Genomic DNA, 18,656 nt, shown 5'->3' on the forward strand with positions numbered 1-18,656 from the left:
GCTTTTAACCTTCCAGGTATAAAGTGCTTTATGACAGGTTAGAGTTTTCACACAGCTACAAAGCAAAACCCATTGCAGGAGATGGAGTTTCCTGGTGAATCTGCCCCCGGCTTCGGATGGTACAGAAGCTGTATGAAAAGAGAAACGGTGATATCGAAACCTCGCACCAAAAGAATGCTGTCAGAATCCTCTCCAATTGCCTGCCAGACCCGAGCCCATCCCGCTGGATGCTGAAGGAGGCCAGGAGTTGACCCTCTACTGCACCCCTCTCCCCTTAGTCTCCGTCAGTTTCCAGACACCAGGACAATGTCCCAGGGCAGAGTTAGCACAGTGGGGACTATTGCTGATACTGATCCTGTAGGATGTTAAAGGCCGAAAGCAATAGCCTGTTGATAGCCAAGATATTCAAGATATTTCTCATCTACCCATTCATGTTGATGAGAGTGTAGGTCTTTGATATATTCACTTTCCAAGCATTTACAATCACCCGTACTTTTCTATTGTAACACTTGTATCCATTCACCACTCAGTCTGGTCAATAATAATGTACAAACTGTATCCAGGTCTTCCACAAAATCACCACCCACTTGACTTGACATACAATTTTAAAAGTTACTTAAATTTCATGGAAGTAACATATTTCACTCTTGGATTTCCTTTGTTCCTATTCTTTAAGAGGATGATGAGGACTGGGAGAAGAGAGACAAAGGTACCAACCAGAAAGGCTGCAGCCTAAGGGACTTATATGGATTGCTCCCATAGGCAGTGTATGAGAAGCTGCAAGTGACTCTCACCAGATGTTGGCACTGCACCTCAGGAAGGATACATTGGCCTTGGAAGGGGTGCAGCGCAGGGTCACCAGAATAATACCTGGGGTAAAAGGGTTAATGAGGACAAGTTGCATAAACTGGGCTTATCCTCAAGTATAAAAGATTAAGGGGTAATTTAATTGAAGTGTTGCAACCTTAAAATTAGAACTCGGCCATTGAGGGGTGATGAAGCACTTCACACAAAAGGGAGAGGAAATGTGTTATTTCTTTCACCCCTTAAAAGCATCGCAGTTCATCAGACTTATTTTACAGACAATAAAAGAAAATTGAAACTATCTACACAATGTAGAAACTGAGTGTTTTAATCATTGTATATGCTGAGTTTTTAAAAATGAACTCCAAACTTGCCATTCTAGGATATATACCTGAAAACGAGGAAGTGCTTCTTAAAAAAACATTTTTTGTTACTGAATAAACTGTCTTTTTTAGCAGTTTAAAGTAAAATAAAATGCGAGTTTAGTTCGATGAATAATACCCTTTCTGTACACACTGAAAAGTAGTCAGCAAAGCTGCATGTAAAGCTAAAGAAATGCCAAACGCAACAAACTTCAGTTTAATTCACAAATAAAACATTCATGGATTATAAATAACTTACACTAACGTGGAGTATAATTCTCTCTCCAAGGATTTAACATTTTATCAGCAACAGATGATTAATTATTCCCTCCCTCCCTCCCAGTGGTGCAATACATCACTGGCAACCAGTGCAAACATAGGTTTATAACAGGATGGCAGAAAGAGCAGAAAGCTCCAGGGTAAATGTAACTGTAGCCCGAGCGATATTGGGTAGAAATGTCTCTGGACAGCAGCTTACATTGCAGAGCTGCGTTTACCCCTGGTGCTGCCCAGTGAGGCACGCAGCCGAGGGTCCCTCGCTTTGTAATGCTCGTTGAAGTCTAGCCTGAAGTTAAGGAAACGGAGACTTTCATCAGGACTTTTTGTCAATAGTACCAGGAACTGCTGAACAATGTCCTATGAAAAGAAAGGAAGAATAATTACATTAAATCTGTCAGCGTTGACACATTCTAAACTTCTGGGTACTGTACATTCAAAATAAATTACCTTCACAGGACAGCTTTGCTCGAAGCTGCAATTCCACACTAAATTAGTTAATGTGACAAAAAAGGATCTCAAAAATGTTCTGAGAAGAAATGTTCTGGGCTGCTCTGCACTCTCTGAATGATATGCATTCCATAGAGCAGATGGGAGTGTAGTCTAGTTCAATAGGTCTGGGGATAGTGTACAAAATCCTAAGAATTAGGAGCAGTAGACGACCATTCGGCTTCTCAAGCCAGCTCTGCCTTTCAATGAGATCATGATTGATCTTCTACCTCAACTCCACTTTCCTGCATTATCCCCGTATCTTTTGATTTCCTGAATATCCAAAAATCTATATCTCCATCTTGAATATACTGAAATATAGTCAAAGACTGAGCATCCACAGCCCTCTGGGGTAGAGAATTACAAAGACTCACCACACTGAGTGAAGAAGTTTCTCCTCATCTCAGTCCTAAATGGCCAACCCCATATTCGAGTCTGTGACCCCTAGTTCTAGACTCTCCAGTCAGGGAAAACATCCTCCCTGCATCTACCTTGTCAAGTCCTGTAAGAATGTTGTATGTTGCAATGAGATCACCTCTCATTCTTCCAAACTTCAGAGAATATAGGCCTAGTCTACACAATCTCCCCTCACAGGACAATCCCCTCCATCCCAGGAATCAATCTAGCAAACCTTTGTGGCACTCCCACAATGGTAAGTAAACCCTTCCTTAGGTAAGGAGACCATTACTGTACACAATACTTCAGGTGTGGTCTTGCCAGGGCCCTATATAATTGCAGTAAGATGTCTTTACTCTTATACTCAAATCCTCTTGTAATAAAGGCCAACATACCATTTGCTTTCTTAATTGCTTGCTGTATCTGCATGTTAACTTTGTGATTCTTGTACAAGGACACCCAGGTCCCTCTGAACACCAACCCTTCCTAATCTCTCACCATTTAAAAAATACTCTGCTTTTCTATTTTTCCTACCAAAGTGGATAACTTCACATTTCTCCACATTATATTCCTATTGCCATGTTCTTGCCCGCTCACTTAGCCTGTCTATATCCCCTTCAAGTGTCTCTGCACCCTCCTCACAACTTCTATTCTCACCTAGCTTTGTATCTTCAGCAAACTTGGATATATTATGTTTGGTCCCCTCATCCAAATCATTGATATAGATTGTGAATAGTTGGGGCCCCAAGCACCGATCCTTATGGCGGCCCACTAGTTACAGCCTGCCAACCTAAAAATGGCCCGTTTATTCCTACTCTCTTTTCTGTCTGTTAACCAATCCATGCTGGTATATTACCCTCAATCCCATGAGCCCTAATTTTGTTTAAAACCTCTTATGTAGCACCTCATCAAATACCTTCTGAAAATCCAAATGCACCACATTCATTGGTTCCCCTTATCTATTCTGCTAGTTACCACCTCAAAAAACTCTAGCAGATTTATCAAACATGATTTCCCTTTCATAAATCCGTGTCAATTCTGCCCAATCCTATTATTCTTTTCTAAGTGCCAAGTATGCTAAGCATACACAGGACTGTTGCAAGTCGGACAGGCAGTGCTGCACCTAAGCTCCCGACTCCTGCACCTTCTAGACTGACAGCTAAACTGAAAATAAACCATCTGAACACTACCCCGCAAAAAGGAAAAATAACCATCCACCCAGAGTACAAGGATCCCTGAACCCTGACCTGTACGCCCGAGCTGTGACCAGTACAAGGGACCCCCCACTCCCGAGCTGTGACCTTTATGATTTGCCTAAAAAATATAAATGTGAGTGAGTTACAATTAATCAGTCGGAATCAAAATTAATAAATTTGGATTTGAACCAATCAGATGCAAGATATTATGAATTGTGGTGGACAAATTAAGGCAGAAATTTGCATAAATAGTTGCTCACATGCAGGGCTTTCACAAAATATATTAGCGTTGAGTATAAATTAAAATATTTTTACAAATAAGCAGCTATTAGTGACTCTGGCACTGAGTCTCCAGTGGATCATTCATTGCACTCAGTACATTGTGACACAATTTGAAAGCACGTACCTGGTAGAAAAGTGAGCATACACGTATTTTGGAACACGATATTGGAATTAAATGCCGGAATTCTTGAATTCTTTTATTTTCTGCCTCTTCTTCAGCTGATGATGTTCCCCATTTACCCTAAAAAGGGAGAAAAAAAAAAAAAGTGTGTCATATCACATGGACACCAATAATCAGACATGCACATTACAGTATTTTACCAGGTGATAGAATGACATCGTAATCAAAGCTTTGGCAGCAACACTATCTTGAGCATGAATGTAGTGCATTGGGAAGAGAGTCAAATCACAAATTTTCTGCTTTGTACCCCACACAGTGCTCCTGGGAATCACGTTAATTAGCAGGTAAATTTCTCCTTCGGAGCCACCCCCTGCCTGCAAGAGCGGCAGCGCTGTGGGAGAGCCGCACTGTCGGGTGAGGTGTTAAACCTGCTCTCAGGTGGATATAAAAGATCCCACGGCCGTTATTTGAAGAGGACCTGGGAATTTCTCCCCGGTATCCAGGCCAATATTTATCTCTCAATCAACATCTTTAACAACAAATTGTTGCCGTTATACTACTGTTGCTTGCAGGACCTTATTGTGTATAAATTAGCTACCATTTGGCTAGGTTATTCTTGGGATATTGGAACCGGTTCTGGGGGAGGTGGGACCAGTACAAACCGGATGGTCTGCACCTGGGCAGGACCAGAACCGATGTCCTAGGCGGAGTGTTTGCTAGGGCTGTTTGGGTGGGGGGGGGGGGGGTGGGGGGGGGGGGGGGGGAGGGGGGAGGGGGGAGGGGGGGGGGCTAAATTAATATGGCAGGGGGATGGGAATCTATGCAGGGAGGCAAAGGGAAGTAAAAAAGAGGGGTCAAAAGCAAAAGGCAGGAAGGAGAAAAGCAAGAGTGGAGGGCAGAGAAATCAAGGGCAAAAATCAAAAAGGGCCACATTACAACAACATGATTCTAAAAGGACAAAGAGTGCTAAAAAAAACAAGTCTGAAGGCTCAGTCTCAATACGAGGAGCATTCGTAATAAGATGGATGAATTAACTGCGCAGATAGCTATCAATGGATATGATGTAACTGGGATTACGGAGACATGGCTCCAGGGTGACCAAGGCTGGGAGCTCAACATTCAGGAAGGATAGACAGAAAGGAAAAGGAGGTGGGGTAGCGTTACTGGTTAAAGAGATTAACGCTAAGAGATTAAGGAAGGACATTAGCTTGGATGATGTGGAATCTATATGGGTAGAGCTGCGACACACCAAAGGGCAGAAAACGTTAGTGGAAGTTGTGTACAGACCACCAAACAGTAAGTGAGGTTGGGGATGGCACCAAACAGGAAATTAGGGATGCGTGCAATAAAAAGGTACAGCAGTTATCATGGGTGACTTTAATCTACATATAGATTGGGCTAACCAAACTGGTAACAATACTGTGGAGGATGATTTCCTGGAGTGTATAAGGGATGGTTTTCGAGACCAATATGTCGAGGAACCAACTAGAGAGCAGGTCATCCTAAACTGAGTCTTGTGTAATGAGAGAGGATTAATTAGCAATCTTGTCATGCGGGGCCTCTTGAGGAAGAGTGACCATAATATGGTAGAATTCTTTAAGATGGAGAGTGACATAGTTAATTCAGAGACTAAGTTCCTGAACTTATAGGTAACTTTGATGGTATGAGACGTGAATTGGCTAGGATAGACTGGTGAGTGATACTTAAAGGGTAGACGGTCGATAGGCAATGGCAGATATTTAAAGATTACATGGATGAACTACAACAATTGTACATCCCTGTCTGGCATAAAAATAAAACTGGGAAGGTGGCTCAACCGTGGCTAACAAGGGAAATTAGGGATAGTGTTAAATCCAAGGAGGCGGCATATTAATTGACCAGAAAAAGCAGCAAACCTGAGGACTGGGAGAAATTTTGAATTGAGCAGAGGAGGACTAACGGTTTAATTAGGAGGGGGAAAAGAGAGTATGAGTGTAAGCTTGCAGGGAACATAAAAACGGACTGCAAAAAGCTTCTATAGATATGTCAAGAGAAAGAGATTAGTGAAGACTAATTAGTGAAGACTCATGAACCCGTGCAGTCAGAATCAGGCGAGTTCATAATGGGGAACAAGGAAATGGCAGCCAAATTGAACAAATACTTTGGTTCTGTCTTCACTAAGGTAGACACGAATAACCTCTGAAAATACTAGGGGACCAAGGATCTAGCGAGAAAGAGGAACTGAGGGAACTTCTTATTAGTCAGGAAATGGTGTTAGGGAAATTGATGGGATTGAAGACCGATAAATCCCAGGGCCTGATAAGTACTCTGGGATGCAGACTAAGGAATAAAAAGGTACAGCAGTTATCATGGGTGACTTTAATCTACATATAGATTGGGCTAACCAAACTGGTAAGGATAATTCCTATGGATTGGAGGGTAGCTAATGTAACCCCACTTTTTAAAAAAGGAGGGAGAGAAAACAAGGAATTATAGGCCGGTTAGCCTGACATCAGTAGTGGAGAAAATGCTGGAATCAATTATTAAAGATGTAATAGCAGCGCATTTGGAAAGCAGTGACAGGATCAGTCCAAGTCAGCATGGATTTATGAAAGGGAAATCATGCTTGACAAATCTAGAATTTTTTTTGAGGATGTAACTAGCAGAGTGGATAAGGGAGAACCAGTAGATGTGGTGTATTTGAACTTTCAAAAGGCTTTTGACAAGATCCCAAACAAGAGATTAATGTGCAAAATTAAGGCACATGGGATTGGGGGTAATGTATTGACGTGGATAGAGAACTGGTTGGAAGACAGGAAGCAAAGAATGGAAATAAACGGATCCTTTTCAGAATGGCAGGCAGTGACCAGTGGGGTACCACAAGGTTCAGTGCTGGGACCCAGCTATTTACAATATATATTAATGATTTAGACGAAGGACTTGACACTAAGTTTGCAGATGACACTAAGCTGGGTGGCAGTGAGAGCTGTGAGGAGGATGCTAAGAGGCTGCAGGGTGACTTGGACAGGTTAGGTGAGTTGGCAAATGCATGGCAGATGCAGTATAATGGGGAGAAGTGTGAGGTTATCCACTTTGGTGGCAAAAACAGGAAGGCAGATTATCTGAATGGTGACAGATTAATAAAAGGGGAGGTGCAACGAGACCTGGGTGTCATGGTACATCAGTCATTCAAAGTAGGCATGCAGGTATAGCAGGCAGTCAAGAAAGCCAATGCCATATTGGCCTTCATAGCGAGAGGATTGGAGTATAGGAACAGGGAGGTCTTGCTGCAGTTGTACAGGGCCTTGGTGAGACCACACCTTGAGTATGGTGTGCAGTTTTGGTCTCCTAATCTGAGGAAGGACATTCTTGCTATTGAGGGAGTGCAGCGAAGGTTCACCACACTGACTCCTGGGATGGCAGGACTGGCATGTGAAGAAAGACTGGATCGACTAGGCTCATATTCACTAGAATTTAGAAGAATGAGGGGGGGGTCTTATGGAAACATATAAAATTCTGACAGGACTGGATAGGTTAGATGCAGGAAGAATGTTCCTGATGTTGAGGAAGTCCAGAACTAGGTTTCACAGTCTTAGGATAAGGGGTAAGCCACCTAGGAGCGAGATGAGGTGAAACTTTTTCCACCTAGAGAATTGTGAACCTATGGCATTCTCTACCACAGAAAGTTGTTGAGTCCAGTTCATTGGATATATTCAAAAGGGAGTTAGATGTGGCCCTTACGGCTAAAGGGATCGGGGGTATGGAGAGAAAGCAGGAGTGGGGTACTGAAGTTGCATGATCAGCCATGATCATATTGAATGGTGGTGCAGGCTCAAAGGGCCGAATGGCCTGCTCCTGCACCTATTTTCTATGTTTCTATGTTACTATAGTGACAACATACTTCACTGGCTGTCATGCACTTTTGGATATCCTGAGATGAAAGGTGCTAAATAAATGAAAACGATTCAATCTGTATTTATCAATCCGTTACACCTATGGGACGCAGAAAGCTCTCAGCAATGTATCCGTCATACCTCTGCTTGCCGTTCCTTTTGCAATTTGCATACTGTTTCCGGAGTTCTTGCTCCTGCTGGGCTGACCGGTACAAGTCATCCTGAGCAGTCTGAAACTCCAGGATTCGATCGAAGAGTGCTCGAAGCTGCGTCACAAGTTCCTTGAATGACACAAATAAGTTTCATAAATTGTATAATTCTCAGTCAACAGACATAAATAGCATTTCAGCTCCTCGCCATTCAGAATCCCCAAATTAAGGCCCGTGTTGCTGCACTAGCCTTAGAATCATAGCTGGACACGGCTTCACACCTACCCCCCCCCCCCCCCCCCCCCCCCCCCCCATCTCCTTCCTCATGGACTTGCACTGCCCGCAGGGTGATCACCTGACCCAGTGACTCCAGCTCCCTGGAGTTCATAAATCATGACCTAGAGTGCGAGCAGTCAGAGAGACCCCTACACGAGGGCGTCTCAGACATGCGCAGGACAGGACAGCGCGCAGCGGCAGTCTTGGTGACCCACCCCCTGCATCACAGGCTGACCTAACCCCCATCCCTCCCTCCCCCGGGTCACAGGCCGACACCCTGCCCCCCACCCAAGGCACCCCTTGTGCTATTAAATGAATCATCATTTATTTGCTGAACATGACTGTCCCCAGTTCCCCAATGAGAAATTGTTGTTGGAAGTTAACCCACTCACTCAGGATAAACAGCACTTGAGAAAATAACTGAGCAACAGACCTGTAAAGCTCAATCTTCCTTTTGTTTTGCTTTCAGGTGCCCCAACGACCACCTAGTGAGCACATCCCTCAATGCCTCTCTCTGCATCAATGCAGCAAATTAGAATCATAGAAGAACATGTGCCTTTCGTCTGATTAACTTATTTTTGTATTGTTTCAATTTGCTCAACAACTCAACCATCCTGCCAGTGAAAATTAGAAACTTACTTCTGACAGTTTTAGCTCATGTCCTTGGGGGTTGAAATTCATCACCTTAATTAACAATTTGCCTGGTTTAAATTTGTCGACTTTTCATAACCGTAAAATTTAAATTAGATTCACCTTGAAGTTTCCTAATTTCCAAAGAAAACAAGCCCATCTCCTGGACCCGTCCCAAGCACAAATTCCTGATCCCCAGTTAGACCAACAAGGACCAAACTCATACCACTTACTTCAGAGTTGCTGTCCAGCAGACACTGAGAGATTATGGTGTCGAGGAAAGCTTCATGAGCAGCCGTGATGTGATCGAGATCCTGTGCCAGCTGCATCTTATTCTCAAGCTCACCCCAGGAACACTCCAACACCTGCGAGAAACACAGCTAACCTCAGCTCTCCTGCAATTACAGCACAGCTACTTCACTCCCAGGTGTACAAGTTTACATTTTACCAAGATTTACTGATTTTTAATCTCTAAAAGGTCACCCCTTAGGTTAATCCCCCCCCCCACTCTCTTTCCCTCCCCGCACACCCCCCCACCCAAGACATCAGTCTCTCCCCGCTCCCAAGCCCCAGGCGTCAATCTCACCCCAGGCCCCAGTGACTCCCCCTAGTGAATAGCCCCTTACAGCTGGTGTCACGGGGTGGGGAAGGAAAGGGGGTGGACTGACCCTCACTTCAGCGGGTATCACCGGAGCAGGGAGGGGCGGGGGAGGGAGAGAATGGACCCTCACTTCAGCTGGTGACACTGGGGGGGGTGGACTCACTACAGCTGGTGACACAAGGGTAGTAGTAATGGTCCCTCACTACAAATGGTGTCATGGGGATGTGGTGGTGGTGGTGGTGATTGGATGTTCAATACAGCTGATGTCACGGGAGGGGGTGGCCACGGAAGAAATGGACCCTCCCATCAGCTGGCGTCATGAGGGGAGGGGGAATGGACCATCACTTCAGCTGGCTTCACGGGGGAGCGGACGAATGGACCCCCACTACAGCTGGCTGGAGTCACGAGGGAGTGAATGGACCCTCACTCCAAAATGGTGTCCAAGGGGGTTGGGGGGGAATTGACTCGCCACAGCTGCTGATGCGGGGGTATAAATGGAACCTCACGTTAGCTAGTGTCACGAGCGGGAGACTGGACCATCATCATATGCAGTCCCTCGGAATCGAGGAAGACTTGCTTCCACTCCTAAAGCGAGTCCTTTGGTGGCTGAACAGTCCAATGTGAGAGCCACAGACCCTGTCACAGGTGGGACAGACATTCGTCGGGGGAAGGGTGGGGGAAAAAGACTGATTTGTCGCGCACTCCTTCCGCTGCCTGCGCCTGACCTCTTCACACTCGCGGCGTTGAGATTCGAAGAGCTCAATTCCCTCCCAGATGCACTTTCTCCACCTTGGGAGGTCTTCGGCCAGGGACTCCCAGGTGTCAGTGGTGATGTCGCACTTTACCAGGGAGGCTTTGTAACGTTTCCGCTGCCCACCTTTGGCTCGTTTGCCATGAAGGAGCTCCGCATAGAGCAATTGCTTAGGGAGTCTCGTGTCTGGCATGCGAACTATGTGGTCTGCCCAGCAACGTTGATCGATGTGGTCAATGCTTCAATGCCGGGGATGTTGGCCTGGGCGAGGACACCGATGTTGGTGCGCCTGTCCTCCCGTCCTCCCAGGGGATTTGCAGGATCTTGCAGAGACATTGTTGGTGATAGATCTCCAGCGACTTGAGGTATCTTCTGTACACTGTCCATACCTCTGATCCATACAGGAGGAGGGGTATTACTACAGCCCTATAGACCATGAGGTTGGTGGCAGATTTTAGGGCCTGGTCTTCGAACACTTTTCCTCAGGTGGTCGAAGGCTCCACTGGAGGCGATGTTGAATCTTCGCATCAATGTCTGCCTTCGTTGATAAGAGGCTCCCGAGGCATGGGAAGTGGTCCACGTTGTCGAGGGTCGTGGGAGGGGGCAAATGGGCCCTCGCTTCAGCTGGTGACACGGGGTGGGGGGGTTGAATGGACCGTCACTACAGCTGGTGTCAAGGTGGGAGGGGGGGGTGTAGGGGGCAAATGGAACGTCAATACAGCTGGTGTCATGAACAGACCCTCGCTGCAAATGGTGTCACTTGGTTGGGGGGGGGGGGGGGGGGGGGAGGAAAATGAACCCTCACATCAGCTGGTGTCACATGGGAAGGAATGGACCTCACTACAGCTGGTGACACAGGGTCGGGGGGGGGGGGGTTGAACGGATCCATACAACAGCTGGTGACACGAGGGGTGTGGGGGCGAGTGAATGGACCCTTACTTCAGCTGATGTCACTGGGTGTGGGTTGGGGTGAATGGACCATCATCACAGCTGATGTCACCCGGGGGGGGGGGGGGAGGAAAAATGGACCCTCACTTCAGCTGGTGTCAGTGACACAAACGAGGAAACAGCATCATGTAGCGCTGGCGATATGTTTACAGTGTGTGCAGAAGAGGAATGAATAGATAGTTATGGTCAGAGATTACTCATTAATAAAAGAGAACTTGAAGCTAAGATTTAAGCCTACACATTTGTTTTGCAACAGGCGTAAACCTTTGTCATTGCAGAAACATTAATACGTGGAATGCATTTTAAACAGAAACCTGGTGCAGTAACAAAATTACAAGTGTTGTGTGACCCTTATCGGGCCTACCTCAAACGTGATGTAATACTGCATCTGATGCACAAAGTGCACCATTTGTGATGCCAGGATGTGACACTGGTGGAGCACCTCTGATAGCTCTGTGAAGACAAAGCAAAGGAATAAACTTAAACAGTGCGAGGACATATATAAGAACATAAGAATTAGGAACAGGAGTAGGCCATCTAGCCCCTCGAGCCTGCTCCGCCGTTCAATATCATGGCTGATCTGGCCGTGGACTCAGCTCCACTTATCCGCCCTCTCCCCGTAACCCTTAATTCCCTTATTGGTTAAAAATCTATCTGTGACTTGAATACATTCAATGAGCTAGCCTCAACTGCTTCCTTGGGCAGAGAATTCCACAGATTCACAACCCTCTGGGAGAAGAAATTCCTTCTCAACTCGGTTTTAAATTGGCTCCCCCGTATTTTGAGGCTGTGCCCCCTAGTTCTAGTCTCCCCGACCAGTGGAAACAACCTCTCTGCCTCTATCTTGTCTATCCCTTTCATTATTTTAAATGTTTCTATAAGATCACCCCTCATCCTTCTGAACTCCAATGAGTAAAGACCCAGTCTACTCAATCTATCATCATAAGGTAACTCCCTCATCTCCGGAATCAGCCCAGTGAATGGTCTCTGTATCTCCTCCAAAGCCAGTATATCCTTCCTTAAGTAAGGTGACCAAAACTGCACGCAGTACTCCAGGTGCGGCCTTACCAATACCCTATACAGTTGCAGCAGGACTTCCCTGCTTTTGTACTCCATCCCTCTTGCAATGAAGGCCAACATTCCATTCGCCTTCCTGATTATCTGCTGCACCTGCAAACTAACTTTTTGGGAGTCATGCACAAGGACCCCCTCTGCACTGCAGCATGTTGTAATTTCTCCCCATTCAAATAATATTCCCTTTTACTGTTTCTCCACCCCCCCCCCCCCCCCAAGATGGATTACCTCACACTTTCCGACATTGTATTCCATCTGCCAAACCTTAGCCCATTCGCTTAACCTATCCAAATCTCTTTGCAGCCTCTCTGTGTCCTCTACACAACCCGCTTTCCCACTAATCTTTGTGCCATCTGCAAATTTTGTTACACTACATTCTGTCCCCTCTTCCAGGTCATCTATGTATATTGTAAACAGTTGTGGCACACCACTAACCACCGATTTCCAACCCGAAAGGACCCATTTATCCTGACTCTGCTTTCTGTTCGCCAGCCAATTCTCTATCCATGCTAATACATTGCCTCTGACTCCGCATACCTTTATCTTCTGCAGTAATCTTTTGTGTGGCACCTTATCGAATGCCTTTTGGAAATCTAAATACACCACATCCATCGGTACACCTCTATCCACCACGCTCGTTATATCCTCAAAAGAATTCCAGTAAATTAGTTAAACATGATTTCCCCTTCATGAATCCATGCTGCGTCTGCTTGATTGCACTATTCCTATCCAGATGTTCCGCTATTTCTTCCTTAATGATAGTTTCAAGCATTTTCCCCAGATATAGATCTGAAGACATGAGGCTTACAGGAAACAGTAATTTGATTGTGAACCAATTTTCCTTTTTTGGGAGGATCAATTTTTCATAAGGCAATGAAGTGTGCTGGCAGTTTCTTACCATTAATTTCACGCATTGATTGTTAACTAGCCTGCACTGACAGAGACCTTTCTAAAAGGCATGTGGTTAAATACAAAACTAGAGAACTGCTGCTACCTCATCAGCTAGAGTTAAATGAGCTGACAAAACCCACAACCATCACATAGTCAGTCCAGCAATCCAGCCCCAAATTTAGATATAAAAATCCCAAATTCACCACTCAACACATGGGTTCAATATTACACCCGTAACATTCACTGTCTGTGGCTGCTGAACTTTGCATCTGTTTGGCAATCATTGAAGAGAAGATATTTAAGATCTTCACAGCAGCCCAACGGCACTTGAACCTTTCAACCCATTCCCCACTCCCTTCAAAGCCATCATTTACTTTGTGCAAGATTTAAAAATCCAGCTCCAGAGGCCCAAAGCATCAGTGTCTCAGAGTGGGATATGTCTGTACAGAGCACCTGCCACACTCTGAGAATTATACCTCACTGGGGAAGCTGCACACTCTGTTCAAAGCTGCTCATTCCTGGGTCATCTCAATCTCCAGTTGGCTGGAGCAAACAGTGAGCTGGATCCTATAGGACTGCAAGATCCTTCATGGTGATTTCCCAAACTGCTGTCCAGAATGGCTGGATGCTGGGCCGTGACCAGAATATGTGGAGCAGGGTATCCTGGCCACAGTCCCTTCAGTACTGGAGGATAGGGTGCATCCATGTGATAGAGAATTCAAACAGACTGCATTTAGACAGGCTGTGAAAATTCAGAGACAACAAGTCAGAGATGCTACGTGAGTGGTAGCATGTTGCATTAAGCAATCAATCAACTTGACATTTTCGGACCTTGGGTAGCGAGCCAATTAAAACGTTAAAAGACTTTCAATTGAGCCAAGTTCTTTTCTGTAAATTGATCCAGGTATAAATACAGCCATTTTGACCATGTGGTTTCAGTAAGACAAAGGAACTGGCAATCAGCCAGCAGCTTGTTACTCTCTGCCAAGATTAAGTGACATTAAAACTACAATCGGAGTTCGTATTTCATTGGAAATTAAGAGATCTAACAATTTTGGCATCACGAACACGATCGCTGAGGAAAGAAACTGAATTTTGGACATCGGACCCACATACTGAGGTAAGGACTCCTCTTTATAAAAGTCCTCGGTCAAAAGTCTAAATTCGCCTCTCCTTCTACGTGATTCCGAAAGCCTCCGGTTTACGAACCCTCCGGTTGGTAGTCGGCTCGAGGTCGCATAGACGTTTAAGTTCGGCGGTGTGTTAGTTAATTAATCACCGACCTATTGATCGGCTAGAAAGCCTACGACTCGAGACCCCAGTAAAGAAGCAGGAGATGAGAGCAAAGAATTGCCTACAACTGTTAAAGGTGGGCAGGCACCACCTGAAGTTTCTCGACAGATGAGATTCTCGAACAGTTGAAAGAATACATAGAGCAACAATTCAACTTATCTAAAACCTGTATTAAGATTGAACAAAAGTACGGAACCTCCAAAGGACAATGGTCCTTGGACGAGATTAAAAGGGTCTGGGGAAAAACGACCCGTATGAAAAATAAAGAGCGAACTAGATGGTCCCTAGCGGTTATGGGCCAGATTCGAAACCGGAATGAAATTATAATGCGTTCCCAACATGATCGAGAACTGACCAGTACAAAGGATCAATTGCAAGCTGTTTGTACACAGCTGCGACAGAAAAAGCTTGAACTTGAAAAGCTGGAAGTGGAAGTTAAAGATCTTAAAGGTGAAATTAAAGAATGGAAAAAATCATTAGGTCAAGAGACAGTAATAGGAAAAGGAAAATGTATTGATCAATTCCCAGGGTACCCATGTTTGGATAAATTAAAAGCACAAACCCGAAGACACGACCGAGGAATAGATACGGTTTCTGAATCCTCCGACAATACAGTGTCGGAGGATGATGAAGAATTAGGGGTGCGCTTTGCCCCGTTTAAAAAAAGACAAGTTGTAGTCAAATCAGAAGAGACTGCGGATGAGGGCGGAACCAAAAAAACAAAGAAAAGGGTGTATGCGGAATATTTAGTTCATGATCCGGCAGACCCAGAGAAAATTGATAAATGGTCCAAGGAATTGCCCAATCCAAAGAAAGGGGGAGTAAAAACGTGGGACCAACTGGACCGCTTAAGAAATATGTATCAACTTCATCCCTGGGATGGAGTGCAAATTTTGACCATAATGGTACCAAAAACACAGGGAAGAAAATTGCACGACAAGGTAGATGAAGCTTTGGGGCAGAATGAGCAAGAATTAGACGTAGGATGGGAGGCGATTAAACACTGGCTGCAAGCCTTCAGTCCAGCTAAGACAGACTGGGGAAAAATTGCAGCTTGCCAACAGAAAGGAACAGAGGAGGTCCTGGAGTATGACGAGCAGTTTAGATGCACGTGGCTAGAACATTCGGGTATGAATCATACGGATGAGGAAATGGATGAACAAGTGTTTGGACCCCTGAAAGCAGCTTTCGTGGCAGGTCTAAAGCCAGAACTGTCCAAAATGCTTAAGGTAGTGTTACCGGACTGGGAAGCTGGAGGAACTACCTTTGCAGCATTGGTGGATCGATGTAACCAATTAGATCGGGATATGGGAGCTAAAATCCGAGCTGTACAGGCTATGGGATGGAAAGAGTTATTAGGAAAATTACCCGGAAAATGTCATTATTGTGGGAAAGAAGGTCACTGGGCCAAGACGTGCAGGGCAAAACAGAAAGGTCGTGGCTGGGGAAGAGGACGCAGCCAGGGATACAATTCAGCCAACAAACCAGGCTTGTCACAAGATAACGACCTCATAGAAGCATTTAAGCGACTGACAAATCAACAACAGAAGGAGTTACTTGGGATAGCAAAAAACGATTAGAGCCCACCCTGGCCCACCTCCTCGTACTAATACAACAAAGGGGAGATGGGCTATATATAACTGAGGGTGGACTGTCTTTTAGACATATGGGCGGAATTAACATGCTTACCCCTACAATATGGAGACTTTTTGCCGTTGGATGGTAGGGCAGGTACAGCCTATGGAGTTGGAGGCCATAAAATGGAAATTAAAAGGACAACACCAGTACTTATAGGGCTGGGTCCACATGAACTAACCACGCCAGTCTGGATAGGCCCAGTAGATCAACCCCTTTTGGGAATGGACGTTTTAATCCAAGTAGATTCATCGTTGCATTTTGAGGATGGTCGGGTGACATGGTCAATTAGAACTTTGAAGAAAGAAGAATTGAAGGAACACCATGGCCCCAGGCACTACCAATAGTGCTATGTAGCATTAGGGCAACCCCGAACAGAACTACAGGTCTAAGCCCATTTGAAATTATAACAGGAAGACCCATGTCGCTGCCAGGAACTATCGATTTACAGAAAGCTGATGTTCACTTAATGAGTGACACTTTGTTATCATACTGTCAGAACTTAACCAATGCTATTCGTTCTGTTTTCCGACAGGTATCGGCAGCTTGGGGTAATCCACCCGAAGGAGGACACGACATCATCCCGGGAGTCTGGGTGTATGTGGAAAAAGTTGCATAAAGAACCTTTGGATGCCAAGTGGGAGGGACCTTATCAAGTGTTATTGACAACCCAGGCAGCTGTTAAAAGTCCGAGGAAAGAAAGCCTGGATCCACGCTTCACACGTTAAACGAGCACCCGTAACTGAAGCTGAAATCTAATAAGGACAATTACTTTTTGCGAAAATGTATAAATTTACTGTATTATTGATTGTAGGTATTATAGGCATAGGCCTACTTCTTACTAGCCGACCCTCTGCACCAAAGGGAAATAGTAGGGTAGCAAGGGAATTACATGTAAATACCTTTTTATATATGTCATACATTTATGCCAAACAAGGTAAAATTTCTAGTTGTTGGGTGTGTACGCATATTCTATTCACTCAAAGGGAGGGATTCCCTTGAGGCCAGTTTCCTTGACTATCTCGGAAATGGCTGAGTGGATAATTAATCAAAATAAAACAGGCAATGCGTTTCAGGATACGGAAAACTGGGCACGTAAATGGAAGTCAGCAGGTTACAATCTGACTACCTTTGAAGGGGGATACCAACCGTGCTACAATAATTCCAAACGGCCCCCATTTTTTGTTATCACTAATACAACGGGAATAGGAAGACCGGGGGAATCGGTCCATCTGATTAGAAACATCAAAGGAGGCCAAAATATGGGGTATAGTAACTGCTCCCGGAATTATAATATAATCAAGCCACGGAACCGTCCAAACTGGGCCGATGTGGGAATTTTTAATGTAACGGGGATTCTGAATAAAACAGATGGAAAACCCTGGACAGGCCCCGGAGTGTTGTTGACAAAGAAACAGCTAACATTCATTGCATATAATGGCACCTATTGGGTGTGTGGCCACAAGACCTACCCTTGGCTGCCCCAGAATTGGATGGGATCCTGCTATTTAGCCTACATTGTGCCTTATATGTATCATATAAAGTCACTGTCGGAACATTTACACCATCCTAAGAGAGCTATCACAGAAACAGAGAGGTTCTTTGCCATCCTGATCCCTGGGTATGGGACCACCAAACTGGCAAGGGAATCCATTAACATGGCATCCGTTGTGGAACAGGTAGCCAATACCACCTCAGAGGCCCCAGTTAAAATCAATGCAGAAATGGTAGCAATCCGCACAGTAGCCCTACAGAATAGACTGGCCCTTGATTACATCCTGGCTGAAAAGGGAGTTACTTGCACCCTACTCGGAACTGAGCGTTGCACATATATCCCAGATAGCTCCGAAGAAATTACCCACTTAGCGGAGCATATCCAAAAGGAGGTAGAAAAACTTAAGCAACCCCCATCATTCACTTTGTGGAGTGGAGCCACTGAATGGCTAGGTTCAATAGGAACTTCATTGGTGGAAGATTTAATTCTATTTGTTGTAATTGTTTTACTTTTATATTGTTTGTTTATGTTGATTAAATGTTGTTGCGACCAGGCGGCTGTAGCTGCTGTCCCGCAGGTGAGACACCTTGCAGGTCCCAGCAGACCGTCTGTACGTGGCACAGGAGTATGTTATGCTTAAGGAAAGGTTGTTTACTGGTTGAATTAAGATATTGATTTGGATTAAATTGGAATAAGGTTATTAACCTACTAAAACCAGACTTCCATTGTGGCCACGATGGAACTCGGGTTGGTGTAAATTTGTGTGGAAGCTGCTAGTCCGGACATGTGGCGAAACACCAACAAATTTTAGAAGGAAACTCTATTAACATGTATGAAATTATTTTGTAGAATGGTTAAACAGTGATACCTGAAGTTCTATGATTCAGTTTGTGAAAGAATCAAAGGGGGGGATTGATAGAGAATTCAAACAGGCTGCATTTAGACAGAGGTGCTACATGAGTGGTAGCATGTTGCATTAAGCCATCAATCAACTTGACATTTTCGGACCGTGGGTAGCGAGCCAATTAAAACGTTAAAAGACTTTCAATTGAGCCAATAAGGTCAAAGAAGGAGAGTTCTTTTCTGTAAATTGATCCAGGCATAAATACAGCCAT

At 44.9% G+C, this 18,656-nt stretch overlaps 1 protein-coding gene across 1 annotated transcript in view; it reads right to left on the reverse strand.

The window, feature by feature from the left end:
• Positions 1 to 1,346: 1,346 nt before the first annotated feature.
• The window catches only part of tubgcp3 (tubulin gamma complex component 3), a 77,264-nt gene continuing 59,954 nt past the window's right edge, over positions 1,347 to 18,656 (reverse strand). The window contains 6 exon segments of the mRNA XM_070891811.1: positions 1,347 to 1,802; positions 3,930 to 4,046; positions 7,940 to 7,962; positions 7,965 to 8,079; positions 9,087 to 9,218; positions 11,518 to 11,606. Coding sequence (XP_070747912.1) covers positions 1,641 to 1,802; positions 3,930 to 4,046; positions 7,940 to 7,962; positions 7,965 to 8,079; positions 9,087 to 9,218; positions 11,518 to 11,606 — 638 coding nt within the window. The 3' untranslated portion in view covers positions 1,347 to 1,640.

Source organism: Pristiophorus japonicus, chromosome 10 (genome assembly GCF_044704955.1).
Source record: "Pristiophorus japonicus isolate sPriJap1 chromosome 10, sPriJap1.hap1, whole genome shotgun sequence".
In the NCBI taxonomy this organism is placed as follows: domain Eukaryota; kingdom Metazoa; phylum Chordata; class Chondrichthyes; family Pristiophoridae; genus Pristiophorus; species Pristiophorus japonicus.